General features: G+C 42.3%; 1 protein-coding gene across 1 annotated transcript in view; it reads left to right on the top strand.

Moving 5' to 3' along the window:
* The first annotated feature begins 3,765 nt into the window (after positions 1–3,765).
* CEP350 (centrosomal protein 350) overlaps positions 3,766–20,293 on the top strand; it is a 69,299-nt gene continuing 52,771 nt past the window's right edge. Inside the window, exons 1-7 of the mRNA XM_059477832.1 lie at positions 3,766–3,881; positions 14,297–14,382; positions 15,997–16,040; positions 16,957–17,071; positions 17,687–17,819; positions 18,829–19,418; positions 19,908–20,018. Coding sequence (XP_059333815.1) covers positions 14,310–14,382; positions 15,997–16,040; positions 16,957–17,071; positions 17,687–17,819; positions 18,829–19,418; positions 19,908–20,018 — 1,066 coding nt within the window. The 5' untranslated portion in view covers positions 3,766–3,881; positions 14,297–14,309. The remainder of the gene's footprint in view (positions 3,882–14,296; positions 14,383–15,996; positions 16,041–16,956; positions 17,072–17,686; positions 17,820–18,828; positions 19,419–19,907; positions 20,019–20,293) is intronic.

Here is a 20,293-nt window from a genome sequence, read left to right as displayed (position 1 = left end):
AAATTAAAAACAAGATTATGTAGTCCTTCCATAGGAGAGGAAAAGGCTCAGGATTAGAAGACTCTCCCTGCTCTTGAAGCAGCAGGGCCTTTTGTAGCTGATTGTGGCTTTGTCCTTAAAAGGCTCTCATTAAATATCCACAGGTAATTAATGCAGATCTCATCAAGCAACTCCTACTCAGCCAGAGGTGAAGAGTAATGTCTGTCTGTGTTCCTCCCAGGCAGCTGATTGCTATCCTCCTTGTATAATTATTTCATTGCCTGGGGCAAACGGAGCCATTTGATGTTTTCCAAACTGCAAAATAGTTTGGCTCCTTCTAGAGAAATCTCACTTGTGAAGTTGAAGTGACCCTGACTGTCAGCAGATCAGGAAATTAGTTTGTGACAGAAAAAATGTGGTTTTACAGAGCAAAGACACCAGATCTGGCCTTGAGACCAAGAAGGGGATTTTCATTCTTCTGTGGCCTTTAGCAAAAAAACTTGTGAGTAGAACATGATATTTTGGGGGAGGGCTGAACCAGCTACACACCAAGCTGCAGACAAGATTCCCAGCACTCTGCAAATTGGACTGGAAATGGTCAAAGTGCTCCTTGGGCTGTGAGCAGATGGAGCTGCAGTTGGTGAGAGCCCCTTGCAGGTGGAAGGGGGAGCGTGGCCCCTCTCCTGCTGTCACCTGAAGGATGGAAACACCTTACTGCCTTCAGCAGGGGCTGTTGTGGAAGGGACCCAGAACAAAGCACTGCCCTGCTGGTGCTACCTTGCCTCTCACACCCTGCTCTGAGTCATGCTGTGCTGAGTGTGCGGCATGCTAAGCAGGTTTGGAAAAAATAATTAATTTCCCCCCCTCCTTTTTTTTTCCCCACATCAACAAAATCATACTCTTTCTGCAAATTAAATTAAAAAATAAGTTGTGGCTTTCATATGCTTGTTTTTGAAAATTGTATTTGTTTTGAACAAAAAGTCCAGATCAAACTGAATGCAAAGGGTAAGGTGAGTGCTCCATGTTAAGGTAGGTATAAAATTATTTGCTGTACAGGACACAGCTATATGCACCACCTGCAGTGCAAAGGCCAGCATGCTGTATTTGGGAAAAAGAATCTGATTTTGGAGGGGTGTAATGAAACATGAACAACTTGCCAGATTCTGTGTTAGGACCCTGTGGTACAGTTGGAAAACTGTGGGAAGAAATCTGAAATGATGCCTTTAATTCATAAGAGAACAATTTTTCATGCATTGTTTCTGCTGTCAGCTGGACTGCAAAGTTGTAGGAGTACAGAGCAGAGAGGGGGGGGGGTGTCCTGTAATCCTCACAGCTGTTCTGTGTCCTGGTTTATTGTCAGCTCCTGACAGTTGGATTTATAATGGTGTGCCTGGAAAATCTCATTCCACGTCCAACAGGTGGAAGCACCCTTCCCCAAATTCCTCCATGGCTCTTGGGAGCCACGTCAGTCAGGGAAAGGGGGGAGGGAGTCTGGGGGCTCCGGGCTGCAGGAGCCAGCTGCCCCTTTCTAATTTTAGAAGGGGTGTGCAAGAACAGTGTGGAGTGGAAAACTTTCCAAACCTCTTTCTTAAAGCTGCAATGAGCGAGTGAGTGAAAGATGAGAATGTGGCTCTTTGCTTTTCCCTCACTGAGTGTCTCCATCCAGCACCAGGGCTGCTGTTCCCCACCGTGCTCTGCCCTGTAGGGAGCTCATCCAGCTGCAGAGGGTTCCATCCCTGTCCTCCCACCTGGGGCTGTGTGCAGGTAAAAGCTTTTTTTTATTTCTGAATTCCACAAGGGGACTGCGTTTTCCACGAGAATGTCTTTTTCTTTCTCTCTCTCCTCGTGTTGGGTGTTTGGCCATCAGAGCTTTTCACTTCACTGCAAGGGAATCTTTGAAAGTGACAAAGATTCACTCTCAAACCAGTTAGGTTCCACTGGTAGGTACAGAGAGCAAACAGGAGCAAAACCAGAATACAAACACTGCCTTTTAATTCCATTTAAACCAAATGATTTCCATGTTTGAGAAAGTCCTAGTTTGCCTGGAGATGAGAAAGAAGGAGGAGCATGAAACTAGACTAACTGCTTCCAAGCAGAAAAGAGAAACTCTGTTTAAAAGCATAATTAAAGAGGCAGTACATTACAAAAGTGCTGAATAATTTAAATAGGCTGCCAGTCCAGCAATATTAAGCAGTAAATTTAAGCAAACACTATGTGATGATGAGGAATATAATAATATCATTTGCCCTAGTCTGCAATCAGGGTTCCCATACATTGCATTAATATTGTTTTCATTGACTGAAATTGCCATTATTATTATTATTATTATTATTATTACTTTCAGTCTCCTGCTTTTGGGAGCAGCAAGTTTGCTCTTTGAGAACTCAGGAGGGAATTTGGCACTACTTGCCACTCTTTCCCACCGGACCTGTGCTTGTCTTTCCATGTTCAGGTATTTTTTTCCCCTCAGCTGGCAAAATCAAAATAATTATAAAATAAATTTTAAAAGTGCCCAAGGAGCACTTTGACCATTTCCAGTCCAATTTGCACAGTGCTGGAAATAAAAATAATTTCCAAAGGTTTAACCACTGACATCTCGGGTTTACCTCTCCTTTCAAAGGAGGTATGTTTATGCAGGAAAATGTACTCTGTAATTAGCTTGTATATGCAGAAGACCCAAATTAAGGCTAAATGAGAATCCTGTAATTGAAATGTGATTAAATTCTGCATTGCCTAAACTTTATAGCTGAAATCTCTCAGTATTTAGGGTGTTTTCCTATGATGTTCTCATACTGGAATAACTTACATGCAAAGTGATGGCCATTTTCTAGAGGAGAGGCTATGTACAAATAGATTAATCCTTTCTAGTGAAGTAAAAAAAAAAAAAAAGGAAGAAAAAAATAAAGAAAAAAAATAGTTATCATGGTAGTTAACATGATCCTTTAGTGTTTGGGGTTGATAACTCTCCACCCCCATGCTCCCCCAAGAAATTTGGCACCAAACAATCTCACTAATGACTGAAAACCAGACTGGGGAAGTTGTAGACAGGCCCTGAAGGGAGCATTCCCAAAATAACTGGAGGAAGAAATTCTTTTTTCCTATTCTAATAACTTTCTTTCTTCAGTGTAAATAATTTGCTAGCGCTGGATAATATCTTAGACCTATTTTTGAAGCGTGGGTGGTTTTAATGCATCTTCAGGGTGGAATCTATGCATTAGAAGTCAGTATACTAACAAATTCTTAATTCATGTTTATAATGAGTGATAAAAGTGAAATGAAGCCCGTGGAACTCAGTCATGTCTCTGAAGTTCTGCAAATGTTTATTTAAATTTAAATTTGGGAGAGTGTAATTGAAGACTCTTTCATTTCAAAAAAAAAAAAAATTTTTTTCTAAAGATGAAGGCTATGAACACAAATGACTAAAAAGCGGTGCCCTAGTTTCGGCTGGAGCCGCTTCAGGAATGCCAGCATCAGCGCCGGGTTTAATTAGCACTGCCAAGTCCTGGCCTTGCACCAACACCCAGGGCCCTGCATAAGGAACGCGAGGGGACTGCCCCGGCAGGTCAGGCCTGTACAGCTGTGAGGGGAACAAGACAATCTCCGAGGGAAATCCCGGAGAAAGACGCAGGGCAGGGCGGCCGCGCCGCACCCAACATGGCGGCGGGCGCTGAGGGGGCCCGGCGGGCCGGCGCCATGCTGGGAAGGTCGGCGGCCGGCGGGCCGGTTCTCGCGAGAGTTCCCGATGCGCCGCCGCCGCCGCCGCTCCGTGTCAGTTGCGGGCCGGTAATGGCGGCGCTGAGCCGCCGCTGACGGGCCGCGCACCGGGCTCGGGCCGCCCTCCCTCCGCCCGCCCTCCGCGGGATGTGCCGCGACCTGCCGCCGGCGCAGCGGGCGTCCACCAGGTGAGGAGGCGGCGGGAGCGGCCCGCGCCGCCGCCCCAGGCCGCGCTCGGCCGGCGGTGCCGCCCCGCCGGGGCGTCGGGCGAGGTGGGGCCGGGGCGGGCCCGGCCCGAGGAGCTGCCGGCTGTCACTTGGCTCGGCCGCTGCGCCCGGCTCCGGCGTCTCCGCGGCATCCGCTTCACCCGTTAAGTCTCTTTCTTTTTCTAGTTTTAATTTGTTTTCCGCTGCTTGGCGTACCGGGGGATGGTGGGTGAACGGAGAAGATTGGGGTGCTCCGTTTCGCTGTTGTCTTTTCGCGTTGTGGGGGAAACCGGCGATCCCGGGTGTTTCCGCGGACAAACAGAACCACAGCCCGGGGTGGCCCCGCTGCCCTCGGAGCCGCCCCGAGCACCGGGAGGGCGCTTTTAAAGTTTAAATGTGCGCTCTGCTAAATGCGTGTGCCGTGCCAGGGCGTCCTGCCCCGGCATTGCGGCATCGCTCGGTGCGTGCCCGCTCAAAGTCCCGCTGACATCCCCGGCAGCATCTGCCCCGAGCGCTCTCGGACTCCATCGCTGCCATTCTCTGTGCCTCTCGGAGGCATGAAGGCTTCCAGACGGGTATGACTGGCTTGGTTTGTTGGTTTTGGGGTTTTTTTTTTCCTGTGGATGCAGTTTTGGGTGGTGTATTGCCTGCTGTCGGTGTAGGTTTTGTGGAATCGTTAGGGCGGTCAGGCACTGGAATAGGTTGCCCAGGGAGGTGGTGGAGTTACCATCCTCAGAGGTGATCTTAAAGGTGCCTTCCAACCTTGACGATTTTCTGATTCTCTGATTGTTTGTGTCTCTGGGTGTAAGCTGTAGCTCAGCAGCTGAGCATCTCCTGGCACGTTGTGTAAGTTTGCAGGTAGAGGTTTATCTGTCAAATTCATTGTGTAGATGAGCAATCCACTGTCTTGAAATTGAAAATATAACACTTGACTGATCGGTTCTGGAGTGGGGGGGGGGGGAGGGGGGTGTCATCTTAAGCTGCTTCAACTGTTCTCCTGATTTGAAAACTCAAAGTACAGTCACCAAAAGTGTTTATGGATCAGACGTGTGGAGCTGTAAGTGATTCACAGCTTTGCATGCAAGTTCTCAGTATTCTGTCGGGCTGTCTGCGCCGACGGGATAAGTTTTGCTGTCTCTTCGCTATAGTTCTGGTTGCTGCAACAGTTTCATTAGGTAATGCTTGAGATAATTAGATACAACTGAGGGTGTGGCCACGTGAACACTGTAAACTGTCGAAGGCTTCGGTTTCTGTGAGTGACGCTATTTAAACAGAAGGTATCCTGCTCCCGCTGAGCAGAGCGACTTAATTTATGGAGTAATGGAACATTTCTGCAAGGGGCCAGGGCATCGTGGAAATCACCTGCATCCAAAGGAGTGTGGGCAGCATTTGGAGAGAGGTGATTGTGCCCCTCTGGTCCTCTCTCATGAAGCCTCACCTGGGGTGCTGTGTACAGCTCAGGTATCCCCAGTGTAGGAAGGACATGGAGCTGCTGGAGCAGGTCCAGGGGAGGCCACAAAGTTGGTAAGAGAACTGGAGCACCTCTCCTGTGAGGACAGGCTGAGAAGATTGCATGGAGACCTCACAGCATGCTCAGTGTCTCAAGGGACCTACAATGAAACCAGAGAGGGACTCTTTGTTGGGAACTGTGGAGGTAGGACAAGAGGGAATGGCTTCAAACTGAGACTGGGTTTAGCTTAGGCATTGGGAAGAAATTCTTCCCTGTGAGGGTGGTGAGGGGGCACAGAGCTCACAGAGCTGTGGCTGCCCCTTCTCTGGAAGTGTTCCAGGCTGGATTGGATGGGGCTCAGAGCAACCTGGGATAGCAGAACGTGTCCATGGGCAGGAGTTGGAGCTAAATGATCTTCAAAGTCCCTTCCAACCCAAAGCATTGTAGGATTCTGTGTTGCTGATTGGCATGGATCACCTTGCAGGCTGGCCAGGCTGGGTGTGGTGGTGACTGAGAGAAAGTGATTTTAAAATTATGAGCATCTCATTTGCATGGGTTTGTTTTACTAAGCTTTGGTGCATAGCTCAGGTTTGAACACTGTCCTGATAAACCAGTCCCAATGTGGATCATGTCTTTTCTGTCTTGGAATAACTTTGTTGGCAATTTCTGTCACCACAGCATAAGCATCCCTTAAATGGATAAGGATCTAATCTTGGAGTTGCTACATCTGTACTGAAGGTTTTGTTCACTTGGATGTGATGAACTTGGTGTGTCCTTTCACCCCTCTACCAGACATACAGCTGCTTTCTGCTAAAAAGGTTTCCTTGTGTCAAGCAGACTTGTGGATAAAGTCATTAATGGGTTTAGTCCCGTTGACTTTAAAGTGCTCAGACAAGGCTGCAGTGCTGTTAATGTGATTCCAGTTAGGTTTGAAATCAGGAGTGTCTGCACACAGCACTGGATCTATTCTGTATTACCTCTCTGGGAGGTGAGTGAAGCTGCACAACATAACATGAATGGTGTCATGTGCTGCTGTTGCTTCTTTCCTCCCACTTTGACTGTCCTGGCAGCAACCTGATAAACTGAAAGAAAAGTCACTATAAAACAAAAGTTATTATTTTACTGCCAGTTTAGTGAGTTGAACTGTGATGCAGTCAGGTGAGCATTGCATCTATGACAGAGTGACATGATTGCTAGAGAAGGTAGCAAGGAACATTTGGATTCCTTCATCACTGTGGAGCTGCTAAATCTGCTCAACTCCATCTTGAAAACTGACATCAGAGAGCCACCTTTTTATCAGTGCAGCAGAAATGTTTAACTCTGCTATTGGTGTACTGAAACTAATTCATGCTATTCAAATCAATGTGAGTGTTAATAGAAGATCAGGTGTAGTGATACAGTAATGAAAACAGAAGGACTTTGGTGGTTGAGTGCAGAAAGAAAACTTTCCCAGTGCAGTCAATATATTAGGCATGTGGCTGGATTACACCAGAAGTGTAAAATTCATCCATAGATGTAAGTGCTTGGAAGATAGATGTGTATCATTGTGCTAATGATATAATAGGCTTTAATGGACTGCTCCATTGAGAATAAAATTACTTGTATGCCTAAGTGTGAAACCTTTGTCAATATGCTAGAGAAAGAATAGAGCAAATAAATGAACTAATCAATTATACCAGGTCAATTGAAACTTAGTGAATGCTAACAGAAATTCTGGCTGGTTTAGCTTCCAAAGAGCACTTCTCAGTGATGGCAGTATTTCTCACTAAGTCACATCCATGGCAATGCACCAGGTGGAGTTCTCAAACTGAAACAGAAAAACTTTGAAAGGGATGGTGTTATTTAAAGATGAGAAAATATCTTATTGCTACATTTAGCTAGATCAAGAAAAAGTCCTTTAGCAGAGTCCTGGTATCTGCCTTTGTAATGCCAGGTCAGAAACAGAACTGGTGGTCACTGTTCAGCTTGTTGGGAGGTTTTTGTGTTTGGCCTGTTCTGACTCCTTGTTTTGTTTCTGAGGCACTTCTTAGATGCTCCTTCTGAGTGCAGTTCTGAGCAGAGGCATCAAAGGTGAGAAAGTGGCATTTGGAACATTTTCCCTGAAGTTTTCATGCACTTTGCTTTGAAAGGAAATAGCAATCATGCTGCAGTTGACACAGCTGCAGGTGAGGTTGCTTCTCTGCTCATGGTTCTGTTGAGCCATTGAAAGCTGCTGTCCTCAAAATTGGTCTGGTTCTTGTACCTGGCTGAGGGCATTGCCTGTGAGTTCTAAGAAGGCTCCTTCACAGTGGGGTGTTCCTTGTGAGATGAGACAGAGCTTGAAGAATTTGAGCATATTCTGCAGAATGCATTTATTATGGGCTGCAAGAATTGAAATCTTCTAATGTGCAGTTTCTGCTAACTGGAGGTGGAACGAGTGAACAAAGTCTGGTTTTAAAGGCTGAGGAAGGAAAATGCAGGAGTACTTTACTGGTTCTAGGAACTGAGGTATTTTCTTCTCTGTCATAAATGCTAAGATCCTTGAAGTCAAAGAAAATACAGAACTTGTGAATGGATAGGCAAAGCCTTGTGTGTACCTCCTTAATAAATGGATGCATTCTCTGTGCCTTTGTACTCTGATTTCTTCGTGAACAATGAATCAAGTTACACTAGCTGTCACAACATTCATTTCAATAGATTTCCTCAGAGAACCTCCTGGCACGTGGTGCAGCAGAGGAAGACATTCCATTTCAGTAGAACCACTGGTCCCTTTTTAGGGCCAGCTTTATTTTTTTATCACTTCTTCATCACTTTTGCAAGTTGCCATGTCTTTTCATAGCAAAAGAATGTGGTAAATGTCCATTCTCATACAGTTGGAAAGAATCAGATCCAGAAATGTTTCATTTATAGAGAAATCTTCACTATAGTTTGGATGCAGATTTAGTAGCAGACTAGTGCCAATGATTTAATCATAGAACTCAGGAAGCATATTTGTATTTTCTACAGGGTTTTTTTTGACATTTGATGGATGTGTGTTTATATCATTTATCTTCCTGGTTAAAAGCTAGAGGTAGTGACACATGCTTTGCAATTTTTAAGTGCTCTTCTCTCTGCAAGTGTGTGGTGTATCTTGATTGCTCTTTTTTTGTACTGCCTTAGTATCCTTAAAGTTTTCTTGTTATCTAGCTTAAGACAGATCAAATTTTATTTCATTTATTTTAGTTATGAAGCTTTTGTTTTGTTTTAATTATTTTCCAAAGTAATGATATTTGGAATGTGAGTTCTTCTGGTATATATACTGCTTGTATTACAAGACAAAATATTGGATATTATCTAAAATTAGATCACTCAGAGCAGCTCCTTGGGCATTGCATTAGAAAGCTTATTGTATAAATGAGCATTGGGAGAAGGTGGAGGGAAGACCTGCCTCATTCTGCAGTGCCAGCTGTAGATTCTGGAGATGTGGAGCTTTTTGGACAAACATGTCATGGGTTTGTTTGTTGTGCTGGAATTTGTCCTCAGTCCTGAGGAAGGTCAATACATTGCCTGCATCTGATAGTGTTGAAAGGCAAAGTTTGCTCAAAATATGCTCTGGCCAAAGGAAGAATATGTCACTCTTGTACCAAAAAACATTTTTAAAGCCCATATACATCACCAAAACAAGTCTTAGAACAATGTGTTATGGATATTTTTAGCTCTCATTTAAGTGAGATAATGCAGTTTGGTAAGGGCTTGGATTCAGGAAAAACGAGTAGGTTAATGTTATTTTTATTCCAGACTCAAGCATATCATAATAAATTGTATTTTGTGGTATTTGAGAAGACACAGAAAGTGTTCCTGGCATCTTTAAATATAATTTCCATCACTTTCAGTGGACTGGCTCTGCAAAACAATTTGCTCAGCTGGGTCTGCCTGTGCCTGTCCACCTTTGTCTGTTCCTGCCAGCAGTGCAGAGCTTTAGCTGCACAGACAGGAGTTCCAGAGGGTCCTTTAAGATTCAAAAGTCACCTTTGTATTTATTCACGGAAACTTAAAATGCTTTTGCAAACAGTAGAAAATAATGATTTGTGTCTGTGCCCGTTTCCTGCGCAGACAAGTGGCACTGTGTGAGGTGTGGGGGCACTGGGACACCCTGGTCCTTGAGCTCCAGTGCTGTCTGCACTGGGAATGAGGGAATGAATGGTTCTTGCTTTGCCCAGTCCCACTGTTCTCCTCAAGGCAAAGGCGAGAGCAACTTCACACATTTGCTCCTGGGGAGCAGCAGCCAGGACTGAGACTGATCCCACTGTTCACCCGTGTTTCCATCCCTTCTCGTTCTTGCATGGAGGGTGTTGTTTACAGTATGACATGGTATATGTTTTTTATAAAACAAAAAACCAGGCAGAATTCTTTGAGCCTGTATCAGGCTCCCTGTTCACTTTGCTTTACCACATAAGCCCATTGACTTTCTGCCTGCATCAGGCAAAGAGACACCCAGGCATAAAGAAAGGAAAAGATTGCTTCTTTTATTGGCATTGGTGCATTATTTTTGCTTAAACTGCATGAAATGTTGTCCTTGTGCACTGTGTACCCAGTTTGTAGCAAAATCTGTCACTATGTGGATAAAACATTTGAGAATATCCCATAGAAGTCAATGTTAATAACTTGTTTCATTCCATACTCATAGCAAACTTTCTTATTTCCTTTTGTGGTATCCCTTTCATTTAGTATCCCTTGTGTTTTTATAAGAAACAAAGTCTTGAGGAACACTGTTCCCTGTGCATACTTGGTTTTTTTCCCCCCCATAACCACAAAATGTTAGTGAAAACAGCAGTGGGTGATCTCTTGCTCACATTGTCTTCCTTCTCTGAATCTGCACAATTCAGTTTCCTCTCCTGTTTCCTCTCCTGTTCCCTTGATTCAGTGCCATGACTTATGAGTTTCCTCTTTCTTTTTCTTACCAAGTCTGTGCTACTAAGGAAATAAAAACCTTACCAAGGATCTTTGAGAAACTTCACAATTGGACCAATACACAAGCTGCTTTTCTTCCTTTTTGCTGCTCTCTGTGCCAGTTCTTTAAAAGTTCATTGCATTTCTCTCACCTTCCTAGCTTTCTCATTCTCTTCCATTTTATATCCTGCTTCTCTCCCAGTTTTCTTTCTCTTTTTCCAGTCTCGTTTTTAAACTCTTCACATTTTTGTGTATCTTTGCTAAGCATATTATGCTTTCATATTTCCCACTCTTTTTTAAATGTTGTGCTGTTAACTATGTTGCCCCCTTGATTTGCTGTCTGTTGTACCTTTCAGTGCCATCCTTGGTATGTTTAGTATTAAATGTGTGGGTTTCTCATGTTCCTTTCTTACGTGACAGTGGTTTTCTCTTTGTTTTCATTTCCTCCTTTCTGGTGCTTTCTCATGCATTTTGTGATCTGTCAGTTCTCTTCAGTGTCTTCTTGTAGGAGCAGTGTTTGTAGAGGAGAGAGTGGTTGTCAGGTCCTGTATCCATCCCCCCATGCAGTTTCTTCCAGGAGTTTGGAGTATATTGTTTCCTGTTGTGTTTCCTCTTAGGGCCTCATCTGTAGCAGTTCTGCTGTGCCTTCTCTTGTGTACTTTTATTTATTTTTTGGGCATGTGAATAAAGAATGAGATGGGCACTTGATGTGGGGTTGAAACATCAGAACACAAGGGTGTTTGTATCTTAATCACTCCCCCAAGGAGGGGCTTGGCAAGGCAGCCCTGACTGGATCTGTGTGGGATATCTGTGTCTCCCAGGGAGCAATCCCATAACCATCAGATTAGTTTTATTGGTTCTGCAGTCTTCCACCTTTTTTCCAACAATCTTAAGATTCTCAAAGCCTTATGCAGCCTGCAGATAACCTTGTGCCATCAGTGCTGTCTTCTCAGAAGTTCTTTGGTGTTTCATCTTTTGAGCTCAGTCTCTGTTTAAGGTCAGCATTAAATAGAGATGGTGATTTACTTTAGCAGAACAAGATCTCTTTGAAGCAGTCATTTCAGAATTATTTTAGTTTTTTATGCATTTTTTCTAAAAGTTATTCATGGGACTTCAAGACAACTTCTGTATTGATGGAAAATATATCATTTTTTTGCTTAGTATTATTCTCTGATCAATATTCATTTCAATGTATTTTAGTGTTTGACTGGTCTATTACCCTGCATGCAAGTCCTATAAACAAACATGGTAACTGTTTGGATTTGTTTTTTATTCCCCATCCCTTTTTGTACTCTTGGTAACATTAAAGAATCTTCTCTGTCTGGTTGAACTTTATGCACAGGCAGGGTATTTAATTGTAAAAGTATTTGGTTTGTTGTTTTTTTTTTTTTTTTTTTTTAATAGAGTGCTGCTTATTCATGTCAGCTGTAGCAGTAGAGAGAAGGTATTTTAGAAGGAATTCAAAGTTTATGGGAATCAACATAATTTATTTGTATGTAGGTTTTGAAAAGCTCATAAATTTCTCCCACCATTCCAAAGGCTTGGGAGAGGGATACCTAAACCCCAAACCCTCAGAGTTATGATTACATCAGGAGTGAAAAATTCTGCAGTGTTGCCTTCCTGAAACTGTAGACAGCTCCAGAGTGCTGGGTTCTGACGTGGCTCCTGTTTGAATCAGCAGCAGCCTGGGATGAGCAGAGCTGCTCAGTGAATCTCAGGGGCTGCTCTGAAGCCAGAGAGGCTCAAACTTTACACCTGGAGCTGCTACTGCAGCTGTGCCTTAGGATGAGTACAAAAAGATGCTTTCTGATTTCTCCCCAGCTTGGAGGAGAGCTTGAATGGCCTTTTCCTGAGGGGCACTGGAGACTTTTGAAGGTTTGAGATGGAATTACTGACCACTGGTGATCCTCAGCACACACTGTGGGAATAACTCAGTGTCTCTCACGCTGTGTGTGGGGTGCACTATATGAGGTGTTCTCTAAAGTGTTTCACTGTCTGAATGAGTTCTGTTCAGCTCAGGTAAAGCACTGGCAGCTTAGAGTGTCTAGATAGAAGCTATTAAGCAATTTCAGATTGTTTAATCTGGTACTTTTCATATGGATACACAGAGTGTGTTACAATTCTATATCTGCAGTTTTTAGTGTCAGGATGAAAGCTATTAACAAGCAATTTCAGATTGTTTAATCTGGTACTTCTCATATAGATACATGGAGTGTATGCAATTCTACATTTGCATGGCTTCCTAAAATAAACTGTATATATTTGTGCATGTAAAATAAAAAGAACAATTATAGTCCCTGATTAAGTTTTCTTATCTATACTAATAATTCTAATGATAAGAATAAATCCCAAGCAATTACATGAAGATGGATACTTAATCCTTTAATAGATGTTTGCTTGTCCAGAAGTCATCCAATTAAATTTACATATGGAGTAGGTTTTGTTACATGAGTGTTTGGCCAGAAACTGATACTGCTATGATACAGTATTTTCAGCAGTTCTCTATGGAAAATTCCCTCATTTTTATTAATATTTATTTTCTACATTTCTAGCCCAACAGCTCTTTTCCTCAGTGATGGAGAGGATCAGCTGGATGATTTCCAGGGCAGGGCAGTGCTGTGATTTACAGCAGGAATGATGTGAGGCACAAAGTGCTGTTCTGCATGAATGAGCTCTTCAGCACCTGTCCTGGAAGCAGAATTTTCTAACTACACTTGGCTTAATGCCCATAGCTATTGGATACTTAAAAACTAACACACCCACCTTCCTTTCTAGAATTTCTGAATTATTGTGGACTTGTGTTTCTGTACCTACATGTATAAGCTTACATGCCTTTTCCTTACTCTTTCAAACACTTACTTGAACTCATCAAAGAAAGTCACAACTAAAGTTCTTTTGAAGACCTGTGTTCTTATTATTGATAGTTTTTCCTGGGGCATAGAGGAATTTTTTGAGATAACTTACTGCTATAAATACAGGATTTATGACTAAATGTGAGACCAAACTTTACTGCTGTTCACTGTGAGTATCCTTAAAACCATATTTGATAAAAGTCCTTGTCACAAAATATATGGACAAAAATCTGTTTCAGGAAGTAGTAGATAGTGTTAATTTTGGTCTGCTTTTACCAGCAGATTGATTTTTATATTTGATTGCCTTTTTTTGTGTGGCACACAATGTAGGGAAGTAAGAGCAAAAGAAATTTTCAGTAATTAAAAAATAAGGAAAATTACATCTGGGGGTTTGTGAAAGGAGAGGAAAATGTGCTTTTATGACTCCTTCAGAGGTCTAGAACTTCCTGTGGAATTCTGTGGTCACCTGATTGTTTCTTTCCATAACAGAAGTGTTGTCAGTGTGTTATGAAGACAGCTCAGTAAGCATGTCTAGGTTCTTTTTTTGTTGTTTGGGGTTTTTTCCTTTTTTCCTTTATAAAAACTGCTTTGGTGATAGTGGCGGGGAGTTCACACTAATTTTAGATTCACTGTGAGTCTTAACTTCAAAGTTCACAGGAAAGCAATGGTGGCACCAGCCTTGTCTTTTTTTCCTGGCTGTGGTGTCCTGCCATGCAGTTTTGCTGTCCCTTTTCCTTTTCCAGAGGCTGGTGACACATTCATTCTGTCACTGGTGGAGCTGGGGATTTTCCCCAAGCATTTCTAGGTTCAAGCCATGTGGTGCTGTCTCTGTTAGGCCTGTGTGTGCACTGTCAGTGTGGAATTCTTCAGGCTTGCTGCAATACTTGTTACCCTGATCTAAATTGCATCGACCTCTGGGCCTCCTTTTATCAAGTTAATGTTGCTTGATGACAGAGAACAAAATCAAACCCTTCTTTATCCATGGAATTAGGTGGTTTCTGCAGGAAGCTGTGACCACATCTGTGATTTCATGCTGATTATCTGACCTTGTTCATGATGAAGGTTTGAAGTCATCAGATGAGGTAGACATTCATCATAATGATCAAGGTTATGTTCTCTTTAGACCAAGACAGATTAGTTTTTACTTTATATTTCTTTGATTCTTACAGGACTCTTTCTTTTTTTAGGTAAATTGACACAATGTGGAGCAGCAAGTCTAATGAGGTGCCTCTGCAAAATCCAAGGCATAACCAAAGCAAGGATTCTACCAGAGGTGAGGCTTTTCTCTTTTGCTGCCTTGTTTTGGGAGATATTTTGTCATGAGTTGTTTAAAACTTTGGGGAATTGCTCCAGAAAGCATTCTCCTGCCTCAGTTTGGGAGTAAGAGCGTGTGTTCTGTGGCTTCCCTTTTGCAGATAGCAGTTTTGTACTCTGATCTCTGGAGTATTTGCTGATCTGCATTAGCACTTGCCAGCCTGGGATATGGTTGCCAAGATGGTGCAGAGACAGATTTTTTTTTAAGTGCTGGAGAGGAGGAGCAGTGCAGGAGCAGAAATTGGGAACTCTTGGCTCTTGAAGGAAGTGAGGGAGAGCCTCTGACAGTTGCTCAGTTCCAGAGTGGTGAACACACTTGAAAAGCAGCAGTGCATCTCTGCTTGGATGACTTTTACAGCACTTTTGTCTCCCTTAGTTGGAGAAATTGTTTAGCTTTTTACTGTTATGATTACTCTAATTTAGGAAGGGAGGGGGCAGAAACATTTTAACATGACAATACTTCCCTGAAAAATCTTCCCAGAAAGGAAGAAAGGTCTTGTCTGTAGAGCAGCTGAGTCATGTGCTAAGCTTGTGGTTTGAAATCAATCATATGATCTCCAGTGTGGCAAAACTGGACTCCAGAAGTTGTTTTGAAAGCAGAGAAAGATTATTATTTTATCTGTAAGAGAACATTATTGCTGATTATTTCCTGTGGTATATCCAGTTTCTGTTAAAATTGCCTCCTTTTTGAAGCTGTACTGTTCTGTGGACAAGAAGCACCATCTCTAGAAGTCAAAGCCAAGTTGTTTCTGTGCTGCTTCCCTAACCCTTGTCCTTTGTGTTGTTGTGTTTTGCCTGAAATGAAATTGGCAGGTTTTTACTATGAGGAAGAGATTATTTCTTTCAGCTGTTACTACTACTCTCCATGGTTCTGACATGAGGTTGTTGTGTTTTATAAACCATTAGATTGTAAGAGCCATTAGGACACAAAAGAGGGGAACTGAGGAAGTAAATATTTATAGAGGAAAACACTACTACATCCTCCTGAGCTCAATTGCTTATGGAGTAGGTGCTGTCTGTTTAGATTACAAGGCTTGGGTTAGTACCCCCTGCTTGTTCATAAACATTATTTCTGTTTTGTTTGTAGGAGGTACAGTTCAGAAAGATTTCTGTTCATAATTCTGCCCTTTGGAGCTTGGGTTTTGAGTAGAGTCTTTCAGTGACCATGTATTCATGCTTAGTTTACTGAAGAAGAAAATGGAAAGGGGAAAAAAAAAGGTAGTTAAACTGTAGTATAATAGAAAAATACAAAGTATTTATGTTGGGGTAGATAACCAGCTTCATTTTATCTTCTAAACATCCTCTATTATATGTGGTGGATTTGATTTCAGGGGTTGAATAGCACTCAACCTAACTTAGTAAACTCATAATATATTACATTAAATGCTTTATAGCTTTGCTAAGATGAGCCTTGACTGATAACAGTCTTTCATGGAGGAGATTTACAGGTGGGAACTGTGTTGTGAAAATAACTTGATTAGCAAGAGAATTAAAATTGTTTTGAGGCAACATTTTATTTCATTGTTTTTCATGTACTAATGAGAAATTAATTTCTTTGTTTCTGCCCTGGAAGATCTAACTGCAGCATGGGCTTCTATTTCTCAGACTAAGGCTGCTGTAAGTACTTTTTTTACTTTCTTTTTTGTTCCTTTGGGATTGTTTAGTTTGGTTTTTTTTTTTTACTCATTTTCAAATCAGTTAGTGGCTCCAAAAGCTTTTACCAAAATATTTTCCTCAGTGATTGTCTCTTCAACAAGCTGTGAATAGCACAAAGCCATTGGAGTATGTAAATGTTGAACATTGCTTTATCTTGGAAAGTTTTCTGCACACAAGGAGAAGCTTTTGCCACAGCAAGCTTAATACCTTTTTGTTTAACTAAGTGGGGATGTCACTTTTTTCTGAAAACTTGGGAAAATACCTCTCCTCTGCTTACTCAAACCAGTCAGAAACTGGGGCAACACCAGTATATTTAATAATTTTCCATTCTGAGCATTGCAGTTGCTGTATTTCTGTGGGAATTAACTTAGGTGCATAAGATGATGTAGTAGTGTCTAAAACCTGGCTTCAGTGAGGCCAAGCAGTTTGGGTTTGCAGGGAATTCAGCTCTTTCCCATAGCCATGTCCCTCTTTTTTCTCAGTAGCTGAGCATCAGTTTGGGGTTTTACATGTGGAATTTTTATCATGCTCCATTTATAAGGGAGTATTACAGAATTTTTTCCAAGTGGAATTAATATTTTATTCAGGCCAAGCATTAAGTCTCTGAATGGCATGTCATTATTTTTTTCAAAACAGCCCATTTAAGGGAGCAAAACTATGCAACAAAACCTAATTTAGATAATCTCATTAAACAAAACTTAATAGTAGTTTCTGGCCATAAGACCATACAGTTTTGCAATGTCAGCCTTGTGAAGTTGCTCTTGCCTGCAATTTGACTCGTTGTGAAAAAGGAAAAACTTGTCGTGTTCGGGGGAAATAAAAATATAGCTTAAAAATAAAAAACAGTGTTTTAATTTGCATTATCTTCCAATTCTAGCTACGTCATATAGAGAACAAATTGGAAATAGCTCCCACCAGCACGGCTGTGTTTGATTCAGTCATGGATGCCAAGAAGCCCTCTGCTAGTGCCAGCAGGAAGAGCAGCAGGAAGGGTATGTATTATTGAGGAGAGAACGTGTAAGGCAGCATAAAGCCACTGCATTCTGGGAAAGCTTGGCTTCTCCCTGCCCCCAGCTTCTCTCCTGCCTGTGGTCTTTATTCCTGAAACTCTAATTGCCCAGAGGAAACTGATGTTTCCTTCCCTGAGCTTAGGAAGGTGAGTGTTCTATCCCAGTCTTTTGGTTAGAGGGGGTGACAGGACTTGCCCCACGCAGTGCTTATCCCACTGTGACAGGAAATTTGCTAAATCTGATGCTTCTGTTATCTGACTGAAGGAGAGCATTTGCTTATAGGAAATAAGCCCTCGTTTTATATCCTAAGAGCATTCTGGTAGTGTGCTACTGAAGAACAGACAGATCGACCTCTAGTGGCAACACAGCCAACTTCACAGATTTAATTACTCATAATTAATCTTTAAGCATTATTATCTCTCTTTAAGTATGGTCATTTTTTCAAGCACTTACTGCTTTGTTCCTGGTTGTTGAAATCAGCTTGTTGGAAGAGAGAGCTGCTCAAACCCAAGAATGACTATGGCAGTGATTCAGCCCCAGGAGCTTTCTGTTTCTGGAGAGGTGGATACATAGAGCATTCTTTGTTTTCTGCTTCAGGTTCCAGGTCCTCCAGCCAAAATAAATCAAGCAAGGAGAAGTCCTCACGCAGCCCTCTTCGAGCAACCACTCTGGAGAGCAATGTGAAAAAATGCAGTCGTGTGGAATTCCGTGAGCCATTGGCTTCCTACAGGTCGGTGCTGGGACAGCTGACTATTGAAGAAAAACATGCTGAGATTAGATTTAAGCTAGCAGTGGTGTTTCTGACACCTCCTCAAAAAAATTGGTTTGCTTCCTTCCATCACCTACCCACGTGACAGCGTGTGTTGTTGGACTTTTTTAGTAAATATTACAAATTTATTTTTTATTTAGTGAATATGAGTTTAAAGTCAACTGTTTTGAAATGGGGCTGGATCATCAAGTGGTATGGCTGTGGCATTAGTACCTGATGGGTTTGACAGGTATTTAGTTTCAGTAATAAGAACCAAGAAGACTGTTTCCTTATGCTTTTCCAGCTTTGTTTCATTAGTTCTTCAGCATATGTTCCCAAATGTGTTACCAAGACAGTGTGGAGTAAGAGTAGTAGTAGTAGTACTAGAGCTAGTACTAAAGTCACATTTTTGTGAATGTGAGAAACTCCTATAAGAACAGCTTCTCATGGAACAAAAGTGGTACAGAACACAGAAGGGGCCCATAGGACATGATTATTATCCTGACATCTAAGTTTTGGTCTTTTTTTCCATTACTTGAGTCAGCTGTGAGGTGGTCCTCCTTCTTGCATGTGACAGGGGTTAATTGACGCCTGATTTGAGTCAATTTTGTTAATTGAATAGCTCATGTACTAATTATGCTTAAGTCTATACTTGTTATTTAAGGCTTTTCTCTTTTGAATTGAAGGGTGACATTACTGCTTGCTGATTTCCTTCAACATTATATATAGTTCTTTTCAGACCGAGAGTGCAACAAATGAAATTTTGAACAGAAGTCTCTCTCTGTTTGATCAGACTCACACTATTAAATATAAGGATGTCAGACTTTAAAAGAACTTGCCTTTAAGTGGAGCCAGGGTAGAGGAAATCATTCATTTAGTTGATGAATGTGCTGATTGCTGAGTTTGAGGGTCCTACATTTGTGTTTCTGACGGTGAGTTTTCCCCCCTTGTGTTACATCAGGGATTTATATAGTTCTCTGTCTTCCCACAGTTCTAGCCAGCTTGAGGCCAAGCAGCTGCTGTCATGTTTGGAGCTGAGTGAAGCAGAAGGGAAGAGTGAACTCCCAGCCTGTGTGGCACACGAGCAAGACCAGCAGGATTGGCACAGCAGAGCCTTTGACAGCCGCGTCCCTTATGCTGCAGACGAGGAGACCATCGTGAGGTACCTCAATGACCGACCCACAGTCAATGCCTTTCAGAGTAATGAGCCTTTTCCCAGGCTGGCAGCACTGTCAAGACTGGAAGAAGAAAAAACCAGTGGCTCCAGGGGAGATGAGAGTAGCACTAGAGCTTCTCAGAGTACCACATCCCAGGACAGTGAACTGAAAGTGTCTTCCCCTTCTGCCTCGAGTATTTGCAGCGCTCACAGGCTGGAAATCCTCAAGCAGCGGCAGCACGATGCCAAGCTGGAGAAGCTGAAGGAGAGGATCCGAAAGCAGTGGGAGCATTCTGAGGAGCTCAGTGGCAGAGGGCAGCACTTGGGCTATGCTGAGCAGCCTGTCATGGTCACTAACGTGGAGAGCACGGTGACTCCCAAGGTCAGGAAGGTGACAGCTGTGCCTGCTGCTCCATCTTATAGAGGTATGGAGGTGCAGATCCCCTCCCTGATGGGTGTACAGGGTGAGAGAGCAGAGCTCAATCTGCTGAGCAGTGCTTCAAATCATTGCCCTCTCTCTGGGCAATTTGGGGGTGCATGGTTTGATCACAAGTAAAAAGAAATTCTTGCTAAATTACAGAAGTGTGAATTCCTTTGGAATTTTCCTGTCTCTTATTAGAATTACTATAAAAAGAAGCTTGCTGTATTGGTGTTTGGGTTGATTGCAATATTTTTTTATTTTCTCAGAGCTTATTGAAAAAACCTTTCACAATTTTAATAATCTTTTCCTCATCAATTCTGCTGTTCTTCAACTGCGAGCAAGTGGCAGACTGGTATATTGCTTTCTTCTAATTTAACTTTAGATATTCACACAGTTACTTTTTTACTTGGCAGTTTCCCATCCTTTCCACTCTAACAAAGCTGTATTTACATTTTATGGAGTTATTTTCAACTCTTGAATCTTTTCCTTTCAGGTTTCAATCCTGCTGAAACAAGGATTCGCACTCCAGATGGAAAGATCTGGCATGCAGACGAGTTTCGTATTGGTCGGGAGCTTTACAGAGATATTGCACTCCAGTTAAAAGGTGAGCCACAAGCAGAATTGATTAAACCACAAAACTTTCTCTAAGAGGCAGAGAAATAGATTTTGTACAAGTCTACAAAGTCATGGGAACAAAAAATTGAAGGAATGGGTGTTGAATATATTGTAATTCTCTCCACGGGAGGAATAATTTACTGAACACTAAAACAACAACGAAATTAGTCCTTCTCCCAGTTCTCTCATTCAAATACTTCTAATAAAAGAACAGTTCCAGAAAGAATGCCAAGTAATGGCATCTCTTTGAAACAGGAAAAAAGA

The sequence above is a fragment of the Ammospiza nelsoni genome, chromosome 9 (assembly GCF_027579445.1).
Source record: "Ammospiza nelsoni isolate bAmmNel1 chromosome 9, bAmmNel1.pri, whole genome shotgun sequence".
In the NCBI taxonomy this organism is placed as follows: domain Eukaryota; kingdom Metazoa; phylum Chordata; class Aves; order Passeriformes; family Passerellidae; genus Ammospiza; species Ammospiza nelsoni.
The sequence above is the reverse complement of the archived record's forward strand: the minus strand, read 5'-3'. Positions and strand labels throughout refer to the sequence as shown.